The 26,198-nt window shown below is 45.5% G+C and overlaps 1 protein-coding gene across 1 annotated transcript in view; it reads right to left on the bottom strand.

Moving 5' to 3' along the window:
- Positions 1-338: 338 nt before the first annotated feature.
- Positions 339-26,198, bottom strand: part of DHX35 (DEAH-box helicase 35) — a 60,106-nt gene continuing 34,246 nt past the window's right edge. The window contains exons 13-22 of the mRNA XM_054573755.1: positions 24,902-25,026; positions 21,345-21,399; positions 18,489-18,584; positions 16,588-16,682; positions 14,847-14,924; positions 12,919-13,048; positions 10,163-10,244; positions 8,072-8,143; positions 7,303-7,414; positions 339-2,054 (exon numbers count right to left, since the gene is read on the bottom strand). Coding sequence (XP_054429730.1) covers positions 2,010-2,054; positions 7,303-7,414; positions 8,072-8,143; positions 10,163-10,244; positions 12,919-13,048; positions 14,847-14,924; positions 16,588-16,682; positions 18,489-18,584; positions 21,345-21,399; positions 24,902-25,026 — 890 coding nt within the window. The 3' untranslated portion in view covers positions 339-2,009. The remainder of the gene's footprint in view (positions 2,055-7,302; positions 7,415-8,071; positions 8,144-10,162; positions 10,245-12,918; positions 13,049-14,846; positions 14,925-16,587; positions 16,683-18,488; positions 18,585-21,344; positions 21,400-24,901; positions 25,027-26,198) is intronic.

A 26,198-nucleotide genomic window follows, 5' to 3' on the forward strand; every position in this document is an offset into this window, starting at 1 on the left:
CACCGCGTCCTGCACGCAGGCTGCACTCCGCCTTCCGGAGCACCAGAGAGAGGACGCTGCAGCGTGGCCGAAATATCACTGACGGCTTTGAAAAACCATGCCCAGCCCAAGGGGACTAACTCTCGTGGAACTACTTGGGGACAGAGCCTTGCACGTTGCTAGGCCCGCAGGCCCTGATGGCCATGGTCCCCTCTCTCTCAGCCAGGCCAGGACATCACTCCCTGACAAGGTGAGTGGGTCTTCAGACACACATAAAGGCTGTGACGGTACAGTGACAGGCGTCTGCCAGCAAAGAGTTCTCTCCACACACTGTGGACTACAGCGCAACACAGCGCAGAGCTCGGGGGTCTGCCTGGCACGGCAGCCCCCGCAGAGGCGGGCACAGGCCGACGTGCTCCGGGCCACACCCCCGGGCAGAGGCTGCCGGCGGCGCCTGCTCCCCCAGGCTGAACCCCCGGCCATTGGTATGGCCTCTCATTTTGGATCTCTGGCCTCACCCACAAGGGGTGGACCCTGCATCCTTTCCTCCTTCCACCCCAACAGAGGTTTACTAGGATCGGCCCCAGACCTAAATTCAGACTTTATACAAATAAGTACTTCCGGACCCCTCCACAGAAAGATCCCAATTGGAAACCAGCGACAATCTTTGGGTCTGCATTTATACTGTGTCCTATGGTTTGCTCTGGTGGGGCCTGAGGCCATCCGGTCATGCAGTCTTGCTTGATGGGGTTTCCCTTACCGATGTGACCCAAAAGCCGCTGTATTGCCATAGCATCGGGTTTCTTAGCTGATGTCAGTTCCCCCCTCGGAAGAAGGAAGTGGACCGTCTTAAAATCAGACCGTGGGAACCAGGATGGGAGGGAATACACTTACTCTAGGTATAAAGGTTCACTATTATTAACAAATTATCACTATTATTAACACGTTTATAAAATGGAAATAAAAATGACCTATGCATTTGGTGCCAAAGTGGCCAGTACAAACTAATATCAGTACAAAAATAAATTCTCAAGCTACATGGTTCCAAAATAAATGTCAATGAAACAGGAAGGGGAAGAAAATCTGGATCGGACCTGGGTCGAAATGCAAACATCAGAGCAAAGAAGCCTGGGGCGGCAATGAAACCAGTGCCTGCTGGAAGAGCCGCCCCGTGTTCTCACAAGAACCCGGCAAACGAACAAACACAAATGTACAAGTTATGTTCCTGAGCTACAGAAGCTTAGCGCCTCTATACGGTTGTGGATTCCTGCTGCAGAGGCCCCCCGATGGGGTTGAGCTGATGACCTCTCACTAGTGCTCAGCTGGTGATACTGTAGGCAGAGAAAGCTTCACCCGGCTGTGAAACAGAGAACCCCGTGGCTAACAAAGGACAGCGCACAAGTCCTCTCTGTCCATCACCAGTCCTGTGGGTTTTCTGCCCGCAGACAGACGTGGGCAAAGGGGAAACTGGAAGCTCCTGCTTGGAAGCCCCCAGGTTGCCCGACAAGCCCCTCGGTGATTCTGGTGGAAACCCGCAGCGTCTCCCAAGTCCTGTCTCTCCGTAGACACACACTCACTCACACCTAGCAGCGGACCTCATTGGTCAACACAGCCGTGGCCCCTCCAGAGAAAGCAAAGCCGGCCCAGCAAACCCCGGGCACCCGACCTGGTGCCGCGGGCAGAGCGGCTAACTCTCCTCCTCATGCCCCGTTAGGCCAGGGCAGGGTGCTGTGCCTGCTGACGCAGCGCGCTGGGGCAGTGAGGGCGCCGACTGACCGAAGAGCAAAGGCCTGCCAGCTCCCGCTCTGCTAGGGCAGCGCGGCGGGTGCCTGCCCCGCACAGCTCCTCCGGGATCCTGGCAACGAATGCAGGTGCCGAGGGGAGCGGGGAGAAGGGGCTCGTGAATGGGCAGCGACCCGGTTAAAGCAGCTCTTGAAGGTTCCCTGTGGGCCGAGGGCAGCTCACCGTCCCCCAGGGCCGGGACAGCAGCAAGAGGTCCCCACACCCCTGCAGCTGCAGCCCAGCTCTGCTCACTGGTCCTGGACCTTGGCCCTTTTGGCTTTTAGGGACAGGTGCTGCAAGAGAAAACAGCATAATTGGGCTTGGTTAGACAAAGGAACCAGACTTCAACACAATTCCCATGTCAATGGCCAGATCAAAGCTTCCATCTGGTTCCCGCCCTCTCAGTAAATGCTGGGCCCCTCAGGAGGAGTCTGCAGGGGACAAGCACAAGTGACCAACAGAGGAAACGGACCTTCAGGAAGCCACAGCAGCCCGAGGCCCAGCCGGCCATGGCTCAGCCCGGTCACACAGGCCGAGCAGCCGGCACTGCCACCGAGCCCCTGTGCTCGGGGGACTGGGCTGGGGCTGGACGGCACATCAAGTGTCCTTGAATTCCTTAAGAACAGTCAAGCAATGGAAATGAAGACATGCATCATTTCACCAGGCACCTCAAATGCAGGTACCTGTGCAAGGCAGGGAAGACACATAGGAAAAGGATGCCTCCTAGTGACGTGGTTTTCTTTCAGAAATGCCGCTCTCCACCAGCATAGATAACATAGGAAGCACAGCAGTACAATCGTGAGCATCAGGTAATAGGACTGAGGGAGACACACATGCTAGCTCAAAGTGCTAGAAATTCTAACACATGCATTTATGGCAGAGTGTACAAACACACGTTCTAATAGATGGCTTCTGTGCACCAGCTGAGGTACCGTGAACCCCCTTAATAGTCATAAACAAACAGCCAAGAGATACCTAAGGCGTGTCACCCTGCCGCGGGGGCAGACCTTCACCTGAGGAACCCCCACCCTGGCTGCCAGCACAGCAGGCCTGCCCACCCCCACCCCACGGCTCAGCGCCCACCCCAACCTGGCCGCGGGACAGCCGTCGCCACGGCCGACAGAGAGCTGCAGGCCCTGGGAGAACGCAGGGCGCAATAGGGGGCACAACACGCCGCCAAGCACAAGAGAGAGGACTGAGCGGACAGGACCCAAGTCCAAACGAGCTGAAAGAGGTCCCTTTCTAACTGCTTATGCCCAACAAAGGACTGGTACAGGTTCCTGCAAAGGTCCTGGTTAAGAGGATTTTCCCCAGATTCCAAAGGTGTCTCTCAGAATCAGGGGGAAAAAAAACTTTAAGGGCTGAAAAGGCAAATCTCTGTACAGGCCACCCTGTTTTTCTCCCTGGTTACTGGTCTTGCTGAATTTCTCTAAATTCTCTCACTTCACCTGATGTGACCCCTACAACTAACGTTAGATACCCCACAGCCTTAGCTGGGGAATGGGCGATGACATCATCGTGCCTGGGGGACCATTTTTGGTGCTTGTTCCTGGGAAGAATGTTGAGTATAAACAGAACTGAATCCAGACCATTTCAGGCTTCCACAGGGTAAGAACGACACTGAAAAACAACAGCAACGGAAAGTTACCAAAGGTGCCGGGAACAGGGCCGGGGACAGTCAGGGCGCCCTGGGCACTCATGAGGTGCTACGCTGTGTCCCACAGAGGAAAGTCCACCGTATCTACCATACGTGGGCAGCCCTCAGAGGTCTGTGGGGCTCTCAGAGAAATCGATTTGCTCTGGACTAACAAGTTAATAGTAGAAGTGCCTTTGGACTGACTGTTTAGTTAAGGAGGGGCTGAGGCTCTCAGGGGATTTCAGGGCCCTCGCCTATACAATAAAGTTGGGGTACCAGGTGATTCTTCAAGGCTCCAGCCTCTTTAAAAATAGCTCTGATCACAGTGATCAGAAGGTGAGAAGCTGAAAAACAAGCATTTTGGAGAGAAAAGACAAATGCAGAAATTTATGTTCGTCATTTTCTTCAAACTCCTGGGCTATCTGCTCTTAACTTTGTGGGTCTGACCTAAAGAAACTGCAATCTTGAGCTGAGAAGGGAAAATGACTCAACTTCTAGGTTCAGTCTGTTCTCCAAGAGCCTAAGACAACCTCAGGTTTCTCCTTCTTTGCCTGCGTGTCCCTTACTCCTTTAACACGCACTCTTCCAACGGGGCCGCGCTCAACGCCTACTTTGCATTTCTAATCACTGCTCTTGGACTCTCCACCTGAGACATTTTGAAGGAAAAGATTCCCTTCCACTTCCAGTTTATTCCTATCAGGCCAACCCAGCAGAGGCAATACACTCGGCACCACTATCGGTCCCTGCAGCTGACCTCATGTCTGGCTGAAATCTGCAGGAGAATATGTTTGAAATGTATTTTGTTTGATTGTGTAAGATTTAAATATTATAACAAGATTTTTAAGACAATCTGCCCTCTCCATTGCGAGAGGGGTCGGGTGAGAAGCTCCTGCCACACACAGGGTCACAGCTCAGATGCTCCCAGGAGCTGAACAGCGAAAGAAACAAGGACGCGGCCTGTGGCGCCTGGCGTCATTCCCAGCAGGAGCCGTCCTCTGTCCCTGCCAGCTGCTGCCATGACAAAACTCAAGCCCCAGCGTAAGCAGATTTAACACTTCTTGGAAGAGAAACCTGAAATCCGTATTTAATGTGAAATCTCCCAATTTTTAAATGTACCAGTCAATCTACATTTGGGGTTGAGAACACTGCAGTCCTGTTATAACCTTGACGAAGTTACAGGTTTTAGAAATTCCCTTCTGTGGAAAATGATGATAAAACTAGACAAAATATTGATGCAATGTTTCTGGGCCACAAAATGCACTGGGCAATAGACAGCACAGGGCTAAAATCTATCGGAAGGAGGAAACGCTCAGGGTGAGCTCTGCATTCATCCCAGGCCTCGGCCTGGCTCTTCAGGCCGTGGCACACAGAAGTAAACCCTAAACAGAGGGCAGGACTGCTGGGCAGAGGAACTATCCAGCCTAAGACGGCTGGAATGCACAGGACAGCTCCAGGAATCTACATGGGGCTCCGCTTACGTCCTGGCTGAAGCCTCACAGGTGCGAGACTCAGTAGGGCGGGCAGACAGAAGTGACTGGGGAGCTGTGAGCGGACACGGGCAGCCTGGAGGTCCCTGCTGTGCTGGACACACCAGAGTTCTGCCCAGAGGGCAGAGACCTCACTGAGCATCCGGGGCATTCACCGGAAAGGTCGTCATGCCTTACTTAGGAGGATGGCTGCCTTATGCTGGCCCCGTCAAAGGCTGACACCGATCCTCAGTGAAATTAAACTGATCTGCCATTATTAACTTCCTATTAGGAAAAAGCTCAGCATTCTTCCAAGAAAAAGACAACAAAATCCAGACTCTCCACAACTTAGCATTTATATTTTCCAGGATAAACAACAATAGTAGATAAAAGAAGCAGGAAAATGAGACCCATAATGAAAAAAAAAAATCAAAAGATAAAATAAACCAGAAAATGCCCAGTATGTTCAGTTAGCAGACAAGCCCTTTAAAACAACTAATACAGGGATGGACAAAAGTAGGTTTACAGTTGTTCATATGGAAATTAATAATAATACAAGTAATAAAATAATAATAATACAAGTCATAATAATAAACTCTGTTCCATGTAATCACAACTGTGACCCTATTTCTGCCCACCCCTGTGTAATATGTTGTAAGATTTAAAGATGGACGTAATGAGTGAACACAAGGAGATTCAAAACAGAAAAATATAAAATTAAAGGAGAACCAAATGAAAGTGTGAGAGGAGAAAATGCAAAATGAAATAGTCTCTGGATGGACTTAACAGCAGGCTGGACACTGCGGAAGAATTGGCCAGTGAACCTGAATACTGGTAAGAAAAACTATCCAAGCTGAAGCATTAAAATGAATAAATAAATAAAATAAAACTAGAGCCTCCACAACATGTAAGATAATATCAAGTGCTCTAAACATACGTAACTGGAATTCCAGAACCTTGGCACACAGAATTATTGAGGCAGAAAAATATTTTAAAGAATAACAACCTCAAATTTCCCAAAGATGATAAAAAGAAACATCGGCTGACAGATCCAATTAGCTCAATGCAACTAAAGCAGGAAAAACACACACAAAAAAACACATAATAGGTCAACCTGCTGAAAATACAAAGATAAAGGAAAAACTTAAAAGCACCCACAAGAGAATAAATATACATTGCACACAGGTGAGTGACAATAAAAATGACTGTCTTCTCACAGAAACACTTCAAAACAGAAAGCAATGACTTCAACTCTTTAAAGTGCTAAATGGAAAAAAACAAAACAAAACAAACAAAAAAAACACCAGACTTTCAACCTACAAATCTAAGTACAGGAAAAAAATGTCTTTCAAAAATAAAGATAAAATAAAGATTTTCAGACATATGAATGCCAATGGAATATTTCACTGGCAGACATGCATTAAAAGATACAGTAGAGGAAGTTCTTTAGGGGAAAGACACCTGACAGAAAGGCGGACCTATGCAAATGAATGGAGATGGCAGAAATGACAGATACGTGAGAAATAAAAAATACTTTCTTTTTCTTGTTTCTTAGTTTTGTTAAAAAGACAGCTGTTTAAAACAAAAATGGTAACAATGTACCGTGGAAATAAAATATATGTAGAAATAAAATATGACATTTAAAAATATGTAGAAAAAAAGTAATATATATGACAACACATAGAAATAATTCACATGTAGAAGTAACATACATAATGACATATAGAAATAAAATATCTAACAAGAGCACAAAGAATGGGGTAGGGGAAATGAAATACATAAATTTCTTACATTATAAGCTAAATAGTGTCATACCAATTCAGGGTCGTCTGTGATGAGCTAAGGATGCATACGTAATCCCTAGAGCAACCACGAAACCAAGAAGCATAAACAGCCATTGGAAGAAATAATACAGGGCACTAAAATAACCTGATTATGCAAAAGCAGGGAGGTTTTAGGAACAGAGTAAATTGGACAAACAGGAAATAAATAGCAAGATGGCAGACTTAAATCTAACCTTATCAATAATTCACTGAATGTAACTGGACTAAAACACATCAATTACAAATGTAATGCAGAACAGAACAAGTCTTTAGGCTCTATTTAGCCAGAAAGTTTGGGAGGATACTTGAGCCACTCCAGTGTACGCGTTCCAGTGTGACAGAATTTCTTTTTGGAAATAGGTTAGAAGAGCAGAGGATGAAAGAACAAGCTGAAGATACATTCTCTTTTATGTCTTATGTGTTACTTTTAAATGCACTGCACTATAAGCAAGTGGGACAGAGCTTTTACCCAGAATGGTTAGGGGATATGGTAATGGCCACCTGACGTGCTATTGGGGGCACAATTTCAGGCACTGAACTGGAGAATAGGTGTGTATTTAAAAATACAAAGAGGCCGGTTAGCAGGCAGTTTCAGGGACAGACTGTTCATTCCTACCGTTCCTTGTTGATAGAAGTGTGGAGCCAGCTCCAACAGCCAAGCAGATTCGATAGCAGTCACATCTCTCATGTAATACTTGGAGGTTTGTATAACTTCATTGTAGATAACCCTGAAACAAGAAAGCAGCATGAGCTAATTTCCTGTATCTTGTGATCAGAGTCAAGAGCCACAACAACTAGAAATGATGAGTTTTTTCCCTTCACCTTCAACAGGTATCTATTCTGTGTCCAGGCACTACTCTGAACAAACGCTCTGATGTTGATCACTTAAGCCTCATGGCCTGCGTGGTGGAGAAGAGTGTGTCCCTCCCAGGGGAGACTCTAAGTCCTATGTGATTTCCAGGACATCTCAGCCACCCCCGACTCTCCTTGGCATTTGAGGTGCCAAGGCAGCCCTTTATACACTGCTTATAAAAGCCCTTCTCCTAAGATACCGAAATCTGTTGGTGTTTGTCTCTCCATCCGAACTAAGAATTCCTCTGGGACCTGAATTCCTCTCCACATAGTTGTGCAAGGTTAAGTGTCTAGTCCAAGTGCAAAATTGAATGTTACCTGAATGGATGAGTCAGTACAGGATTATCACCATTTGCTTAAGGAGATCTCTGATAGAGCAGAAATTCTATAAACGACCCAGTATAACGTGCCAACAAACGTGTCCTGGGCACCTGTTCCAGGCGCTGTGCCAGGCAATAGGGACTTCACACACACAAGAACTAGGCCTTTCCTTCCACGTGGTTACACGGCTAAGAAGCCGGAGGGTGGCTCACCAGCGAGGCGGCTTCTCTGCATAGAGGACCGACGCAGGGTGGATATGCAGCTCATGGTCGTCACGGATAGTCCTTGTAAAACAGAAGAAGTTCATCTGAAGTAGATTTCAAATACGTATAGCAAGACTTTCCCAGAGACGTGTTTATTATAAAAAAATGTGCACAGCTTGTACTTCAACGGAACAAAACTATCCTCTCCATCTTCTCCTGTGCTCATTATGGGCTCCGCCCCCGCTGCCGCCCCTGATGTCAAGAATAAATCATGCAAACAAGGGAATAAAAGGAAAATAACACGTGGACATTTAGGGGAAAAAAATTTAGAAATATATTACTCTGCCAATCTTTATGTTTATCTTCTGTAGGCTCTCTTTCAAAATAATTTCCTTGGGAACAGAAATAATATAAATTATTCTATTAAACAAAGTTAAATATGAAAGATAAAGACTATGGGGGAGATAATAGCGGGGGGAAAAAGCTCAATATTGAAGTATCCATTTCTCTGAGATAATATTTCCAATTCCAATGAAGACTTGACTCAATTTAATTTAAAAAAAAAATTTACCAGGCCCAGAACTATCAGTAAGGCCAGATCACAAGGGACATTCACAACTTAGGACGTCACTGCCTGAACCATAATTACAGCGTTCGGTGGGTGCCAGGGACGTGTGTGTCAGGGAAGTGCCTCAAGCACTGGGGCCGAGCTCACCCCTGGCAGCGCAGAAAAGCCAGCGCCCTGGGGTCCTGAGCTGAACCTGACCTTTGTCCCGAAGGGGCTCACGGACTGCGAAGCCTCTTACGCATATAGCCCATATTTTTGTTGAGGACCCTGGAAAGAACTTCTTTAATGCTACTAGGAATTGCTAATTCACACTGTCGAGGAGAGTGGGGCAGCGAAGGTGACAGCACTCCCTGGAGAGGCCCCGGCCACCAGAGCTGCCTCAGCACGGCCAGCCCGGTGCCGGGCAGGGGCACGTGTGATGATGGGCAACAGAATCACGATACTGACAGGCTACGACATGTGGCCTGGGGTGACAAAGAAAACATACAAGTCCTCTATTTAGGTCCAAACCATTTAAGGGTTCCATCCACTAAGAGACCTGGCTACCCAAAGAAAAAACCTCGTTGCGACTCTGGACTTGTTAACAAAGCCCAGTGTCTGGGACAACGTGGCTGACTTCACAGTAACAGGACTGTAATATCTTCTGAGGGGAAAAAGGTCATGACAAAATGCTGCGGGAAGGAAACCCACAGAAGAGCTAGGAGAAAGCCTTTAGACTGCTCCCTTGTTAAAAAACAGACCACTAGGATCCCTGCACTTTAAATGGCCCACAGAAGACCTGGGAGAAAGCCTTTTCATTGCTCCCTTGTTAAAAAACAGAATATTAGGATCCCTGCACTTTAATGGGCTATAGAGAAGTTATGAAACTAAAATGAGCTGAGAAAAGACAGACCAAAAGGAACAATTCAAAGAACTAGAGTGACTTAGTTTGGAGTAAAGGTAGCCAAGCTGTGTGTGAGCTTTTCCTGTACTTTAATATCCTGAAGGCTAGTAGGAGGGCAGCCACCAGCAGTGACTCCCTTTGCCTAGAAAATGAAGCAGGCTGCAGTCGGAGCAGCAGGCGGGTCGAACACAGGAAGAGACACTGGCCACCATCCAAAGACACCAAATGGGGCCACAATGCATCAGGGTAGGCGGTGGCTTTAATCCTGTAGTTCTCTAGAAACTTATGAGGTACCCAATACCTTGACAAAAATACCTTGTCTAGGGAAGACCACCTTTAAGGGCTCCTTCTAGTCCTATTATTCTATCATTAGAATGGAAACACTGCCGGCCTCCTGGCTTGTAAACTGTCACCTTTCTACAGCACGTGGATGGGCCGAGTATTTGAGAATCATTTCCATAAAACTGAGATACTTTGCTTAAAGCTATATAGCTAAACTCAACTCACCATTGGATAGAGGCATGATATAAATAAGGGAAAACTCTTCCATTTAATTTCTCTCCTTTCCCTGCACATCAGCTTTCTATGCGGTTTGGATCATTTTTAAGATGTGTCCTTTAATAAGTGACTTCACCAAGTATCACATTACCTATAAGCTCCGGTAGAATGAAACCGTGCTGCATTTGCAAAGAATCCCGAAACGATGCACTTCAGAACCGGATCCGGATCACCTGCACAAAGCAGCCAACAGGAGGATGGATGAGGGCCCCGCCTGCAGGGCGCTCTGTGTGCCCGGGCCTGTGCTGTGAGGTCCCACCCCCGGCCGTGTCGAGCCACCTTGCAACCGTCTCCCCGCACTGTCTATGGAGGTCCCCGCTCTCCTACAGTGGCTGCTGAGGGAAACATGCTGGACTGTTCCTTTAACTTGGGGCTCCCAATTCTCCTGGGCCACAGGTGCCCAGGCCAAGGCTGGGCACTAGAACCTAGGAGAGCACTCTGCTGGCTGGCCGTGACCTCAGGAACTCCTTTCTGGAACATCCTCTTATAGAAATGATGTTCCTTCCCTACAATCTGGGACACTAACACAACATTATTTCTGTGGTTATAAGCTACAGTGTGTAATTCTTTAAAAATTTCAAACATTCTATTTTAATTGGTGTCTGTATTGCTAGAGTAAACATCTTCCAAGGAGAAAGGCATCCCATTTATTAGATGATTCCCACAGGATACATTCCAAATTAGTGTGCAAACAGATAGTGTCATTTATATGGCTTATGACATACCATATTTCATCAAATCTGAGACTCACTCTTTGTCTGCAATTTAACTCACTACATTAAGGACAGCATTTTATAATTATAATTGGCAGCGGTTTTTTTTTCTTTTAGTGGTACATAAAATAATGGCATGTCTTATTCATAATCGTGTTTTAGATTCAATGAAATATAGTTTGCTGATAAATCAGTTCCCAAAAGGCGGTAAAATTTACAAAACCATCAACAATGTATGAGAACATCAGTTTCACTGCATTCTTACCAGTAATGTTTTGGTAAAAAGACACTTCCTCCCTTCTATTGCACAATTATTTGATGACTCCTGTATTTCCTTTTGGCACATAATTGATGAATCTCAAGTTTACATCTCTAACCACAATCTGATCCAAGATTCAGTCTCTTCTTTCCAACTGCCCATGAGAAATTTCCATGTAGAACAAAAAGGGTGAAAAATAGTTCTTGGGAGGCAAAGTGGGAGGCAATCTTAGATATCACCGTAGTTGAGTCCCTCCCAAGTTCAACCCTACCTTACAAAATCTCATTTCTTAGTATTTAATTTCTCTCCTTAGAAAGAATTTAATGTAACTTTTCTCTTGGGCGAGGGGTTGCTAATGAAAAATAGGTTAAGGAACACAGGTCTAGAAGACTGTCATCTCTCTGCTAGGTGACAGGCACTCAGTCAGCTTCTCCTCAAATAGCTGGCCCTGTAAGCTTCCTGTTTCTAGCAATGACACCAGCTTCACTCAATCACCCAAGTTCCAACTCTTCCCCTCGCCTGCCAGGAGGACTCATCCATTAATATTCTCTGAGCATCTAATACGCTCCTCACTCCCCGCACCTTCTGTCTCTGCAGTCCTCCCTGCCTAGCATGCCCTTTGCTACTACTGTCCAATTCGAATGGTTCGCTCACCAGGGCTTTGGCCACCACTCGAGGCCTGTGGCGAGAGCTCCCGGGCCAGCGCCCCTCCCCGGGCGCCTTCTTCCCTGCATTCCTGTCACAGCTCGCCTGCCATTGCTGTCCTCCACTATCACCAAGGTGTCTCCTCTCGCAACTTCTCAGAGCGCTGGTAACCTGACACTGCAGTAGTCTGTCTATCTGTGCGAATCTCTCTCTCCGCTTGCACTGTTGCCTGAGAGTAAGAACCATGTCTTCGCCATCTTGTAAGCACTTGTTCTCGGCAGTGAAGGCAAAACAAGACTCTGCAATCAAGCTGCCTGGGTTCAAGTTCTGACTCCACAATACACTCACTGTGTAACCTTCAGCAAGGCACTCATTTCCCTTGGCCTCACTTTTTCATCTATAAAATGAGGATAACAAAGATATCTGTCACTAGGTTGTCGTGAGCATTAAAGAAATTAACATATAAAAACACTAGAACACAGCCTGGCCTATTGTACACAAAGGTTGGGGAGCCGAGAGCACGCCTGAGGGCCTGGCACACAATCTGCTGACTGAATGAGTAAACGTGTCACTTCCTCAAAAGCCCAGGAACAAACCTTGTTCTGCTAGAACCAGCTGTGTTGCCCTGAACTGAACTACTCCCTAGGGCTTTCGCAACTCCCCTGTAAAATACGGTAACACTACCTACACCTCACAGAGTGGCAGATGGAGACAGTAACTGTAGAACCCCTGTCACAGTGTAACCTAGTGTGTCCTCAGTTAATGGCAGTCACTGTCACTGCTGGAGGCCAGAGACTGTGCCTTGCACAGCACTTCCGCCTTACCCCGACGCGGCCCAGGTTAAACACACAGCACTTGCTTTAATGATATCTGTATTTAAAAGGTGAAATATAGCTTATCCATGATAGCCATAAATACTGTCCACTTAAAAGAAATTTTTCTTACAAAGCCTACATGGGAAAATTAACTATATAATGTTCAACGATCTGAAGGTTAACAATTCTTAAGTGTTGTCAGGGCTTATGAAAATTTTTTAGCAAGAACTGCCCTCGGACGTAAAAATGAACTCCGCTGGAAAAGAGCATACTCTTTTTACACCGAGCTTTCCATCGACACAGGTACAAAGTACACCTGCCCTCTGCGTTGCATCACACCCCAGCAGGAGGCTCTCACGCTGCAACCAAACAGAGCACAAGAGGGACACCACCAGCAGCGGCAGTTTATTCTTACCTTCACTGGAGTTCTTGGGCACTTGGAACTTGACAAGAAGCTTTTTCAGCTGCTCCCTTACAGTGGCAGCTCTGACAAGCCCCTTGTAATTCAGGAAGTGCTCCTGACACCACCGGGAGTTCTTGCTGTGCTGCGGAGCAGTGCAGGCAGAGGGGGCGTGAGAAGACCGCGCGCAGAGGTTCTTGACTACACCACTATTTTCTCTTCCTGCGTCTGCTTCCTCGGGGACACAAGATTGTAAGCGGCCCTTTTTGGCCCATCTCCCTAAACAGATGTTGAGAGAGATGCTGGCAGGCTCACCATCTGCCTGCTCTTTGATCTTATTCTCTGCCTAAAGGGCAAATGAGGCTTTAGTGATAAGCAGAGCTGTCAATCTTAATGACGATCTTAAATACCTTCCTAGCTAGTGGCAAACTATCAGACAGAATCGCTTCCCTGTGGATCCTTGTAAATAAACTTTGTTCCTTTGGCAGGCTTGAGTTTATCACTTTATTTGACTACAGGCAAACAATATGACACTTACCAATTTAGAAATAATTTCCAAGTTACTATTATTTAGCCCCAAACTATGATTTTCCTATCAACACTTCATTTTGTTCTACATTCTTAGGCATGATGATTGTGTCTTAGATTAAGTACTGCTATGGGGATGTGCCTTGGAAATTAGTCTAAGCCAGGCAGGAAAGTGTTTTAAGTAAGAAAATGTAAATTACACAGGACCTTCCCAGAAGGCAACCACAGAATAAGCAACACAGACCCATCCCTGCGTTCCAATGGTGGCGGAGCTTTGGGTTGGAGGAGACACACTAGGCACATACAAACGACTTTCCGCTGATTTAATCTGTAATTAATAATCTCAGTAAGAGATGGCGTTTTTCTGAAAACTGTTCATTGACTGAACAATCTCCATTCAGATCTCTGGTAGAACAAAAAGTCAGTCTTTCTCCTCTTCTAAAAAAGTATTTAAAAAATGAATATAAGGCACTGAAAATCTGAAATATCTCATTTCCCTCTCTTACAGCCTCTCCTTTACAGAGGTTTCTGTTTTCATTGTCTTCATCATCTTTAGATCTCTCTTTTAAGCAATTTTTAGGGAGCACTTTAAGCTGTGTTATTTGCTCTTTGTTTTACATATTAAGAATACAAATTAATATCCCCTGTGCCTAAAAATAGGCAGTGTACGTGAATATATATGGACCCTTGCAGCCTGTCTGCAGCTGGCGGAGTGGTTCCTATGTGAGGTCTCAAACTCACCGAAACAGCTCTGAAGAGTGGACTACAGCCTACAAGTTACTCTCAGCCTCACTTACTTGCAGAAAATAGAACAGAACTTCCTACTCAAATGTCAGACAGCGCTGTCCAGCAACACTGGGTGCGCAAGAGACAGGGTGAGGGCAGGGGCAGGGAGGGCGGAGCCAGCGGTCTGCTGCAAGTACCACATCTCCAGGCAGGAATATACAAGAAACGATTCCTGTGTTCTTCCAGGCAAAACTGCACCACAACCTCAGGCAGGGGACCAACCCGCAGATTAGAAATACTAACAATAGCCCTGGCTGGTGTCATTCAGTGGGTTGGGCATCATCCCACAATCCGAAAGGTTGCTGGTTCGATTCCCAGTCAGGGCACATGCCTGGGTTATGGGCCAGGTCACTGGTTGGGGGCGTGTGAGAGGCAACCACACACTGATGTTTCTCTTGCACATCAATGTTTCCCTCTCTCTCTCATTCACTCTCTCCTTCCCTTCCACATTTTCTAAAAATAAATATATAAAATCTTTAAAAATATATATATATTGGCCATCATCTAATAGGGAAGCAAAGAGGTCTCTTGGCCATCTCTTGGCCATTCCTTTAGGATGAACTCTGGAATCCTTGTTCCCAGAGTGCACAGGCGTGTAGAGGCACCTTTCAGGTGGTAGCTGTGCTTACTTTGATAAATGCTTCATACACGTTGAGCATAGTGAGATGATCACCTTCCTCCACAGCAAACTTTCGGTGCATTCGAATCTGGAAAGAAAAAGGCAACATTTAGAAGTTGACTCCTGTGAGCCTCTCGTACTGGGAGGTACCGTTATAGAATGAATAGCTCATGGCTTGTAGAGCCAGAAGGACTTGGTTTACACCATTCTAACTCTACCACTTCCTGAAAGACCTCAGACTGGTTAATCTTGCTGGGCCTCAATTTCCTTTATCTGTAAAACTGGGATAGTAGACTATCTATCGAGATTACTGTGGGATTGAGATAACTCACTGTGAAGCACAGTTATTAGATAAATGTTCTCATCTTTCCTCCTCTACCCAGTCAGTATCTCTTTCAGAACTCCTCCCAGCCCCCCGACAGAGTGGAAGCTCCAGGAGGGCACATCCTGTCTGGCGCGCGGTAGACATTCTACGTTCCTAGGCCACCACTCAGACCCCATCCCTAAATTTTTCTTTCTGTAAGATCCTGGGCAATGCCATCTGCTCCCATGGGTTCAAGGAGCAGCATACACAACACTATAAATACAAGCACACACACATACTTCTCAACTTCAGAATTTTCTCCTTGCATCAAATACCACATAAGTAATCTTTCTTCTTCCTTCCATTTGTTCAATACCAGATATTTACTGAGCACCTTCATTAGGCTAGGCACTGTTCTTCGAATTTGGAATATAACAATGAATAGAACAGTCATGGGAGAAATACAATAAACAAGATAAATAAGCAAAATATTTAGTATATTAGGTGATGAGAAGTACTAGAGGAAAAAAATTAAGCAGAAGATGGGGATGGAAAGGGGAAGGGGGATATGTTGCAATTTTAGACACATGGGAAAGCTTCAGTTCCTTCATCTTGAAAATGAGTTTGCCTGTCCTGAGGTGCGACTGTTAAAAAGGCTAACAGAGGAGCACACAAACAAACAGGAAAAGAAGAAAACAGACACAGCCCCCTGGGCAGGGAGGCGGGAACACATGGCACTCTGTGGTTATACAACTGTAGGGGAAGATGACAAGAACCCACAAGAAAGGCCCCCTCCTCCCTACTGCACGTCTGAAGTCGGCCTCTCCGTGCGCAAGGCGGCCGCTCTGACTGTCCTAACGGCGGGCGACCTGAACTCGGCACTGGCCTGCCTCCGTCGCTAAGCCCCACCTCGTGGTGCTCTTCAGGATCCTAACTTTTCCTTCACAGTCTTCCCAGCATGCACTCCTCCAGTCGTCACTGAAGCCCGGGCCCCAGGCGGGGCGTTGTCACCTGCCTGGCTGGACTCCCACACTCCCAGAATCAGCCCGCTGGGCCCGGGCCCTGCCTCCTTACGTCGCTGATGTGCCCACTCAGTTCTCCCGGAGCAGCCTGAAGGACAATTTCCCTCACAGGAAAGCCAGTGGGGCAACGGTTAAGATTTGGGACTCTGGCCTGTGACAGGCAACCCCACATGGCAGTGCAACCAGGAAGGAATCACCTAACCTTCCTGTGCCTCCGTCTCTCCATCTCTCCAAAGATACCGGTTTATGGTGAAGATAAAATGAAGCGCAGGAAACGTCTGGCAAGACGTCAGGCACACAGCAAACACTCAAATGTAAGCTGATATTTAAACTGCTCGGTTGTGAGCACTTCCTAGTCGCTTTAACAAGAAAGCCCGAAGTGAAAGAGACTGGCATGCACAGCCCAGAGAGAGAGCTGGACTTACTGCCTGAGACTTCTGGTTTGAGGGGACCACGAAGATATTCTGGATCTGCATCATGGCTGCGATGCTGAGAATTTCCTGAGAACAGCCAAAATTTCCTATAACACAAAAAGCATGGTTGAGTTCAAACACACAATGTGTCAGTGAGAAGTGGAAGACATTTTCTGATGTTTTCCTTGTGCCATACTGCAAACTAAGATGATATATCCACATACAGCTTGATTTTCACAGTTTATACTATGTAAGCGCTTCGCCCTGCAAACGAATGTCCTATACATGGCCCTGGTGACGGGAGGCCTGGCCGGGCCCCGAGAGAGGAGCTGCTAGTTCCCTCGGCAGCTGTGACACTGAGGGACCCTCACTGTGAGCCACAGGGGAGCCACACTGGCCCCTTCACCGAAGGGCACTCCACACCTGCTCCGGGCTCTCCTGGGTGGACACCTGGAGTCCTGGCAGAAAGCCTGAGAGGGAACGGGGGTGGGATGTGAGGGCTGTGTCCCTTCTGTCTCCCTGCTCCTGGGCCCTCCTCTGAGGGGCCTGCCTGTCAGCGCGCCTGGCAAACTAGACCAGGGAGCACTCTGGGCGGTGGCTGCTACTGCTGCCGCCCGCCCCTGGGGCCAGAGTCCGCAGCCGTCAGCCCTGCAGGGCACTAGACGGGGAGGGCGAACCAAGCTGCCAGGCCCACTGCCCGCGGCGTCCTGCCTGTGAGTGACATCCTCCCCGACTCCAGACTTCGATCCCATAAGCCTGAGGTCACTTGGTTGTTCCAAAACACAATTACAGCTAACTTTCACAAGCTCGGTCTGACATACAGCTTTGTAGGCTGACAGTTAATGTAAAGATTAGATAAAAGCAAGAAAAAAATTATTTACTTTCCCAGGATAAGAAAACTATCCTCTAGGTGATTTTGATTTCTATGTATGAGAAGATCTCCAGGTCGCACATTTTTCTCCCCTGACTCATATCCTTACAGAGATCTGAGGGTGTGAGAGAAGTCGGGACCCTTGTGCCTTGGTGGGGTGAATACATAACGGCGTAACCACTGTGGAAAATGGTATGGTAACCCCTCAAAAAAATTAAACATAGAATTATCAGATGATCCAGCAATTTCGCTCTAAGTATACACAGAAAGGAAGTGAAACCAGGGACTTGGACAGATATTGGCACGCCACACTCACAGCAGCATTATTCACAATAGCCAGAAGGCGGAAGCCCCTAAGTGTCCACAAACAGACGAATGAATGGCTGAACAAAGTGTGATCTATATGTACAATGAAACATTATTCTGCCTTAAAAAGGAGGGATGTTTTGACATGTGCTACAGCAGGGATGAATCTTGAAGACATTATACCAAGTGACACAAGTCAGCCACAAAACAATTGTCAGATTCTCCTTATATGAGGCTCCTAGAGGAGCTGAATCTGAGACAGAAAGCACAAGGTTGCAGGGGCTGGAGGGGAGGCGAGAACGGGGCGTGGTGTTCAATGGGTACAGAGTGGCAGTTCGGAGAGATGAAAAAGTTCAGGAGATGAATGGCGTTGATGGTACAGCAACAACGTGAATGTACTTAATGCTCCACAGAACTGTACATTTAAAAAGTGGTTAAAATCGTAAATTCTGTTATATATTTTTTATCACAGTAACAAAAAACTTCCCTGTTTAAAAAGAAAAATCTGAAGGTGTTCGTGTGAGGCCCATGAGAAACAAACAGAAGTGTTTACTGAATTAATGACTGAGATGGGTCACAAGTTAGCAACATGCCCCAAACCCGACAGCCATCAGGGCGGTAGCGCCTTCGCTACTCGAAATATATTGTACCCTCTTCCCCAGGGCGCACAGAATGCAGGGAAATAACTCCTCTGACAGTCGAAATAAAATCAGTGAGAACCGCGGTTTCCACCCACCTGATTCAAGCAGCATTTTTGCAAACATGGGATTCAGAGGAAACTCCGCTATCCTCATGCCAAGCGGCTCAGTTAGGCGACAGTCTTTGTCCAGACCTGGCAAAAGAACAAGACCCATCAGAGGGCACGGACCACCGTGTCAAAAGCCGTACAGCTGTTGAGAGAACAAAAGATGATGAATGCAGAAAAAGTATCGAAAGGTGAATCATGCACTACCAAACTCAATCTGACACCAGAGAACTGTTATGTTAACAAAAGAAAAGACCTTTGAGCTCTTGAATATTTAATTTTAAAAACAGATACCTCTAATGGCTTCTATTCAAGGACACAGTTATAAGGCCACAGCCCACAGCCTCCTCTTGCTCCCACACTCTCCTCACCCACAGCAGCCTCGCCGCTCCCCACAGACCGCTCTTTCCAAGGCCCCCGACTGCACAGTGTGAACACGAAGGGTATTTCTAGGGTCTGCAGCAGACTTTGCCTCTGTAGACCACAGCTCCTCGGAAACACTCTTCTCAGGACCCCCTCTCCTGCTTCTCTGCCATGTCTCCTGCTGCTCCTTCTCTGACACCTCTGGATCTTCCACACCCTGTGGTAGGTGTCCCAAGATCGCATCCCATGCCCTCTGTTCTTCTCTTACTATGTGAGCAATGACAAGGCTGTGACTATGAATCTACACACCTGCCCAGGTCTCTCTTTGGTGCCAACACCAGAGCTGTTTACCCAACTGCCTCCTGGGCAGGTTACTGACCCAGGGGGACTCCTTCCATTCCCCAAGTCCCTCCTTGCCTCTTTACCACTGGCCACTGCCTAGAAACTGAATCCCATGATGCAGACTATTGTTTTACTATTGTTTAGACTATTCCCAAGAAGAGGCATTGAAACAACTGCTTCAGAGCTCAGAGGAAGACAAAAAAGGTTGTTTCTCTTCTCTTCCCATATAACCATCTCTTTAAAGGTAATAATTCAGCTTGAAACTAAATTAAGTTGGGTGTTCCCCTCTATGTTTTCCAGCTAATTTAGGGCAGTGAAAAAATAGAAAATATTTTACATGCCATTCTGACTGAAGGAAAATCAGTCCAAATGAAAAACCTCTATGCAGGCAACATTCTCCCGCCCTCGTTACAGGTTATCCCAGGAAGCCTTGCTTTCGAGTTCCCGTTACATCATGAGAGCCGGAGGCGGACACCCATTCCCGCTCCCACTGTGGGCGGACTTGATGCAGACCCGCCTGAAGGCCTTTGAAATCAGTACCTGGCTATTCCTTGCATGAGGATGGACTCCTACCTCACCCCATACAAAACAATTAACTCAAAACTGATCTTAAACCTACTAAATGTAAGAGCCAAAACTATAGAAACTCTTCAAAGAAAATGTTGGAAAGAATCCTCTTGCCTGTGGGTTAGGCTATGGTTTCTTAGCTATGACACCACAAGTGACAAAAGAAAAAAACAGATAAGGTGAACTACTTAAAACTTACTTTTGTACTGCAGATGATACCATCAAAAAAGTGAAAAGCCAACCCACAGAATGGGGGAAATATTTACAAATCACAGACCTGAGGAGAAACGTGTACACACAATATACACACACACAAACGTGTCCAACTCAATAATGAAAGGACAAAACCTCCAAATTAAAAATGGGCAAAAGATTTAAATAGACATTTCTCCAAAGAATGTCTACTGCTTCATATCCACTAGGATGGTTATCCTACAAAGGACAGACAATAACAAGTATCAGCACCTTGTTATTATGTGGAAAAACTGGAAACACCCATACAGTGCCGGTGGGAATGCCCACCAAAGACCCGCACATGGATGTTTACAGCAGCACCATGTATATCAGCCAAAAATGAGGACACCAACCCAGATGCCTGTCAACTGGTAAATGGATCATAATAACATATGGTATACCCATACAATAAATTATTTACCCAGCAATAAAAAGAAATGAAGTATTAACGTGGTACAACATGGATGAACCCTAAAACATCATGCTGAATGGAAGAAGCGAATCGCAAAGAGCCCGTATTAGATGACTCCATTAGTACGAACTGCCCAGGATGGACAGATCGGTAGGCCAGGAGGAGGGCAGAGGGATTGAGGACGGGGTGCTGGTGGGCACAGGTTTCCTTCTGGGGGGACAAAAGTGTTCTAAATATTCAAAACCTGTGCTGATGGTTGCACAACTCTGTGAATACACTCAACACCACTGAATCACACATTTTAAATGGATGAGTTACACCTCAATAAATATGTTAAAAGAAGAACCTCAAAGGACAAAACCTCCAATAAAACAATACCAAAATGAATACTGTATTCACTTAGGGCCATATTCACAAAAAAAAAAAAATACATACTTCTTGAGGGGGTGAATTTAGACAACAATTTTCTCTATCTTAAGAGAAACAATTACATTTTCAAATAACAAGAGAATACAGATTCCTCTGTAACAGGATGTTTCCTTGCCCGAACAATGCCACAGATTGGTATTGTACCCAGTTCTCCACAGGAACTCCAGGAATGAAATGAAGGGGAGCTAGAGAACACCAAGCCACCAATTTCAGGATGGGGTGGAGGGACAGAGAAAAAGGTCTGGAGAGGTAACATCTGAAATGCTAGTAGGGAGCCTCCTGGATGTCTTTAGAAGGGCGGCTCTGGGGATGGTTACTGACAGCTTTTGATGTGCAGACATGCTTTATGAACGCATGGTCCTGAGTAGACTTCATGTACTATTATTGGGGAGAACCAATTCCATTCCTGAGGATACTAAAAGCCCCAACGCAAATACAACCTAACTGATATTACATATTGGTAAACAGATCAGAGAGCACATAAGAAGAGAAAGGCATACCTCCCAGGGCATAGAGTAACTCCAACGCTTGAACCATCGACTGTGCTGGAGGCGGCTGGAAAATATAAAAATCCTCCTAAATTAATTTCTTCCAGTGACAGATAAAAATGTGACTATTTCCTGCTTAAATCCATTCTCCCCTCCACGTGCCCCATACTTCCCAACCTCCATGCTCCTGTTCCTGATGCTGGCGCCGCTTGAAATGTCCTTTCTCTCTTTCTCAGCATCCTTAGTACTGCTTGGTCTTTAAACTCAGCTTGACTGAACACTTCCCTCAGAAGCCCTTCCTCATGCTTCCCTCCATCGGAAGTGGACTACCTTCAACGACATCCTTGCTTCTCCTTAACTCTCATCAGACAGTTCTAATTTTAACTGCATGGTCTGAACCTTCTACACTGGAAGCCCCACGATACCGCAACACTGGCTGGTGATGGATCTTGGCGTCAGCCAGAGTCCTGCTCCAAGCTTTGCCTATGAAGGGGTAACTGACGTACAGGTGAATTTGAGCTCCTGAAAATAACAGAGAATGCTAGGTAATCCGAGGTCAAGCAAAGCTGATACTGTGACCTTCAGTCTGATTCTATAGATCCTTACCTCCTTCTTTCCTTTTGCAAATCTCTACTGAGTACCAACTAACTGCCAAACACCATTACTACTTTCTGCTAAATTTTGTTTATAAGCCACATAATAAAATGATAGTACTTTTCTTTTCTAAATGCATTCACAAAATAAACATATTTCAAGTGTCACACTGTTCTAGTCCAGTTTTAGAGATGAAGACAGTGAGTAACAATAACTAAAAGACGTATGAATACAGTCAGGTAAGTGGCTGGTGGCAAAGCCAGAAACTGAACTCAGGTCTCATTTTTTTCACTCTACCCCACCCACTGACAGCCAAGGAACAAAGTTGTACTTTTAATAGTTGTGATGACCGCACACACACACGAGACCTAATTCACTACGCAGAGGGTATTCAACGAATCATGGCTGACCAAATCATGGATTCACTAGCCCTTCCTCAGTGCCTCTGACGTCCGACTTTACAATGAGGCGAAATACAAAGCCCCTAAATGGAGGAGCTTAATCCCTCTGGGGATGGATCTTTTACCCTGAGCTCACATGAGATATGATAACAGGAACAGCAAAGCACTGAACTAGGTTTTGAATACTTACAGACAAAACTAACAAGGTCTTCTGTGACTCCTTTCAACCTTTGGCCCTATTTCCAGTCGATGACCAAGTCCCCTATTAAGTCTGCTCTTTGAATTTATCATCAATCAACAAAACAAAACCTCTCCCCTGTCCCCACAAATCTTAGCCGTGGTATTTTCACCTAAACACACATCTTTATGGCCTCATCTGTTTGGGATCATATACAACCACTGTTGAACACAGTTGAAAGGAGTGGGTACGCAGAATTGTAGCTCATTTTTCTCACTCTATGGTTTTCTGTTTTCATTGTGTCTTGTACCCATAGAAACTTCAGTGATTGCTTGGGACAGTGGCTTAACATTCCAACAAGGTCACACATTCTCTATAAAATAAGCAATCTTCTTACTACTGGGCAAATGAATCATTTTCAGCTCTTTGCTATTGTAATTAGCACTGCAAAATATACTAAATTACATGTACCCTGTGATTTCAATTGTGAAAAACATCATTTCAAGGGAAAATAACCAGAAGGAACTATATGAAGATAAATTTGTATGTATTCTCCTCACATTTCAGTTGTCCAATGTTTATGGTTTCTATTCTCTGTATTTTTTAATCTAATACAAAGTGATGCTATAAACATTACCACATGAACAATTTTTTCATCTTCATTTGAATTACCTTTTCAGGAGAAATTTCCCTGAGAAACACCAGGCATCCCTATAGCTCATCAAATGGCACCAGGAAGGCCTCCTTGAGGACCCCAACAGAGCATGGAGCCGCCTTCCCAAGCTGGTCAGCTCTGCCCTTCCCTGCTTCCCTCTGTGTTTGCTGATTTAATTAAAGTGGCACTTTACAGCTATTCCAGTTTGCATTTCTCTCTCTTCTAGAAAAGATGCCTATGTTCTGACACTTCCTTTGCTTTGGCTTTATCTTGAGTGATTACTAGATTTATTCTAATTGATGTTTGAAAACTCTTCAGTTATTGAGATGTTGATCCGTCATTGTCACCATTATGTTGTCCCTTAAACCCCCCACCCAGATGTGGTGTTTTTTTCATAAGCTTTTAATCTGCATTTACTGTTCCTTTTTTCTTTATAATTTCTTGTCTTATACACCAATAAAGGTCTATTTTCTCCACCCTTACTGAAGGATATATTTTCTCCATACTTACAATAAATCCACAGTTATTTTCTTTGCTATTTTTCTATTCCTTCATTTGCCTAGTTTATTATGACATATGTGACATTAGGGACTTTATTATCCAAGACTCTAGACTTGCCACACCACTTACCAATATGGCTGGGACAGAACGAAGAGTTAAAATGCAAGTCTTCAAATCATAAAAATTCAAGAAGAAAGAATGAGTGAATATTTATTAACTAACTGACCTAGATATAAGGAAGTGTTTCATAAGCACAGGAATAAGAAGCCATAGAGGCAAAGACAGAAAAACTTTACTGTGGAAATGTTTAGAATGTCCACACATTAAAAAAATAATAAATTTTAAAATCATAAAATACAAATAACCAGAAAAACTATTTGCAAGAAATACTGTAGACAAAGACTGTCTTTTATAGTTAAAGGACTCTTGAAAGTCACTAATAAACGCTAATTCTAACAGACAAATGGCTTAACGATGCAAAAATATAAAGTGGACAATAAACTTTTTAAAAAAACCATCTTATGAGAAATCAAAATAATAAGGTACAGATGGTATTTTTCCAACCTTCCTTTCTCCCCTCCCCACCATCAATCAAATGAGCAAAATTCTAAAAGAAAAATAATATGGCGTGATAGGGGCACAAGGAGGAGGGCATGCGTGCGCTGCTGGAGCTTATGCCTGTGCAGCAATGTGGCCACGTGTCAAGGACCTACAAAGCGGCTGTGGCCCTCTGACCCAGCAACTGCACGCCTGGGAGCCTGCCTCAGGAAGTAAGCAGAAGTGTAATCAGCCACAAGAGCCTTCCCTGCAGCTCTCCCTCTTGGCTCCCCGCACTGTGATATTCTCTCATGCAGGCCAGCAAACGTGCTCACTGTCCTGGACCTCTCCTCCCCTGTCCTGGCCTGGTGAAGTCCCACATGAGCTTCATGTCTCACCTCTGGCGTAACTAACGGGGTTGGGGGCCCTGCCTTTGTCTCTCCCAGCCCTGGGCACACGCGCTGTAGTTACCCATTACTTGTCTCTCTTCCCCAGCAGGCAAGAACAGGAATTGTGTCTGCCTCATCTGGCTGTATTCCCCTATACCCTGCACAGCGCCTGGTGCAAAGTTGGCACACAACATAGGAGCTAAGTGGGAAAAAGAAAAAGAAAAAGAAAGGTAGCATCCTCTCTAACAATGTCCTGACATTCCCCTGCAAGCACACCAGCCTCCCTACGGCCTTGGACAGAAGGTGGGACTTACCGACATGAAGTGGAACCTGAGGACGTTGTCAATTCCCAGTGCCTTCAGCTGTAGGATGACAGGCGCCAAGTTGCTCCGCTGCATCTCAGGAACGGTGGACTGAGGCAGCTTGTCAAAGGCTTCCTCTGAGGATAGGAAATGAGAACAGTTTGGGATCAAATGTCACAATCAAATGCAATCATTATGACTAAAGGACGCTCGTCCTTCTCTAGCAAGGGGCTCTAGGATTCCAGGATCAGATGCATATGGTAATAAGGTATGGTTATTTCATGTTTAAGGAATACCTTTTTACTTAAAAAATACTTTAGCAATTTATATCTTTATAAACAATATATCTTCATGAAAGTTTGTCCTTTATTTTAGGATGCTTTTTAAAAATGTGTTTTTTGTCAGCAACATTATAAATCAGAGCTACAAGAATTTGCTGAATCGCTATTGGTGCCCAGTTACCATCACCTCTGCTGGGGGTGAAGTAAGTAAAAAAGGCAGGAACAGTAAATATAAGCAAAGAACAACTTGAAAATAAATTACTGAAACAGTAACCAGGATATAACAAATGACCAAGTCTTATGAAGAGCAAAAACTGTCCAAATCTAACTTTTAAAATCAATGAGCCAAGCACACATGCCACACTCAGAACCGAACGGCTGTCCCAATTAGACTCATGAATGTGTACACGCACACCGTCAGGAACAAATGGTGACGCCTCACAGGAAAAAGGACAAGGCACAGACGCGCCGAGATTGTGAGGGGCAGGAGAATGGGGAGGAAGGGAGACTTTGGGGGACCTTCTTATAAAAGCTAGGCAAAAAGGGTGAGAAAAAAGGAGAAAGAGATTAAATCTATTTTGTATGTATTCAGAAAGCTTATGGATTATGTAGAGAATTCTTCACCCACAAAATCCTCCCACATAAGTCAACACTTAACTGTGCACACCCGCCTTCACCCAAGGGTGGCCGGCCCTCCTTCCATTTAGATCATTACGCTTCAGTTAACTAGAGAAAAAGCAAACCAAACAGCACTACCACTGATGAACTTCAGAAAGGTCTTCTCTGAGAAAACAGACAACCAATATTCTGTGGAGCGATGGATACAAATTGCCAAATGCATGGGTCTAACTGGAAGATTCTGGGTAACAGCCGACAGCAGGAAGTTTAAATGGGATACTGCCTTTGCATTTCAGGAGTATCTGGAGAGTAGTTTTTTGGTAAGATAACCACATCTTCCAAGTACAGTGCTAACCAAGGGAGAAATAAAGCTATCAGGTAAGAGGACAACCTCACTGAGAAGGCACTCA

This window comes from Pteronotus mesoamericanus, unplaced genomic scaffold (assembly GCF_021234165.1).
Source record: "Pteronotus mesoamericanus isolate MK-2021 breed Mesoamerican mustached bat unplaced genomic scaffold, CSHL_Meso_final contig_25, whole genome shotgun sequence".
Classification (NCBI taxonomy): Eukaryota; Metazoa; Chordata; class Mammalia; order Chiroptera; family Mormoopidae; genus Pteronotus; species Pteronotus mesoamericanus.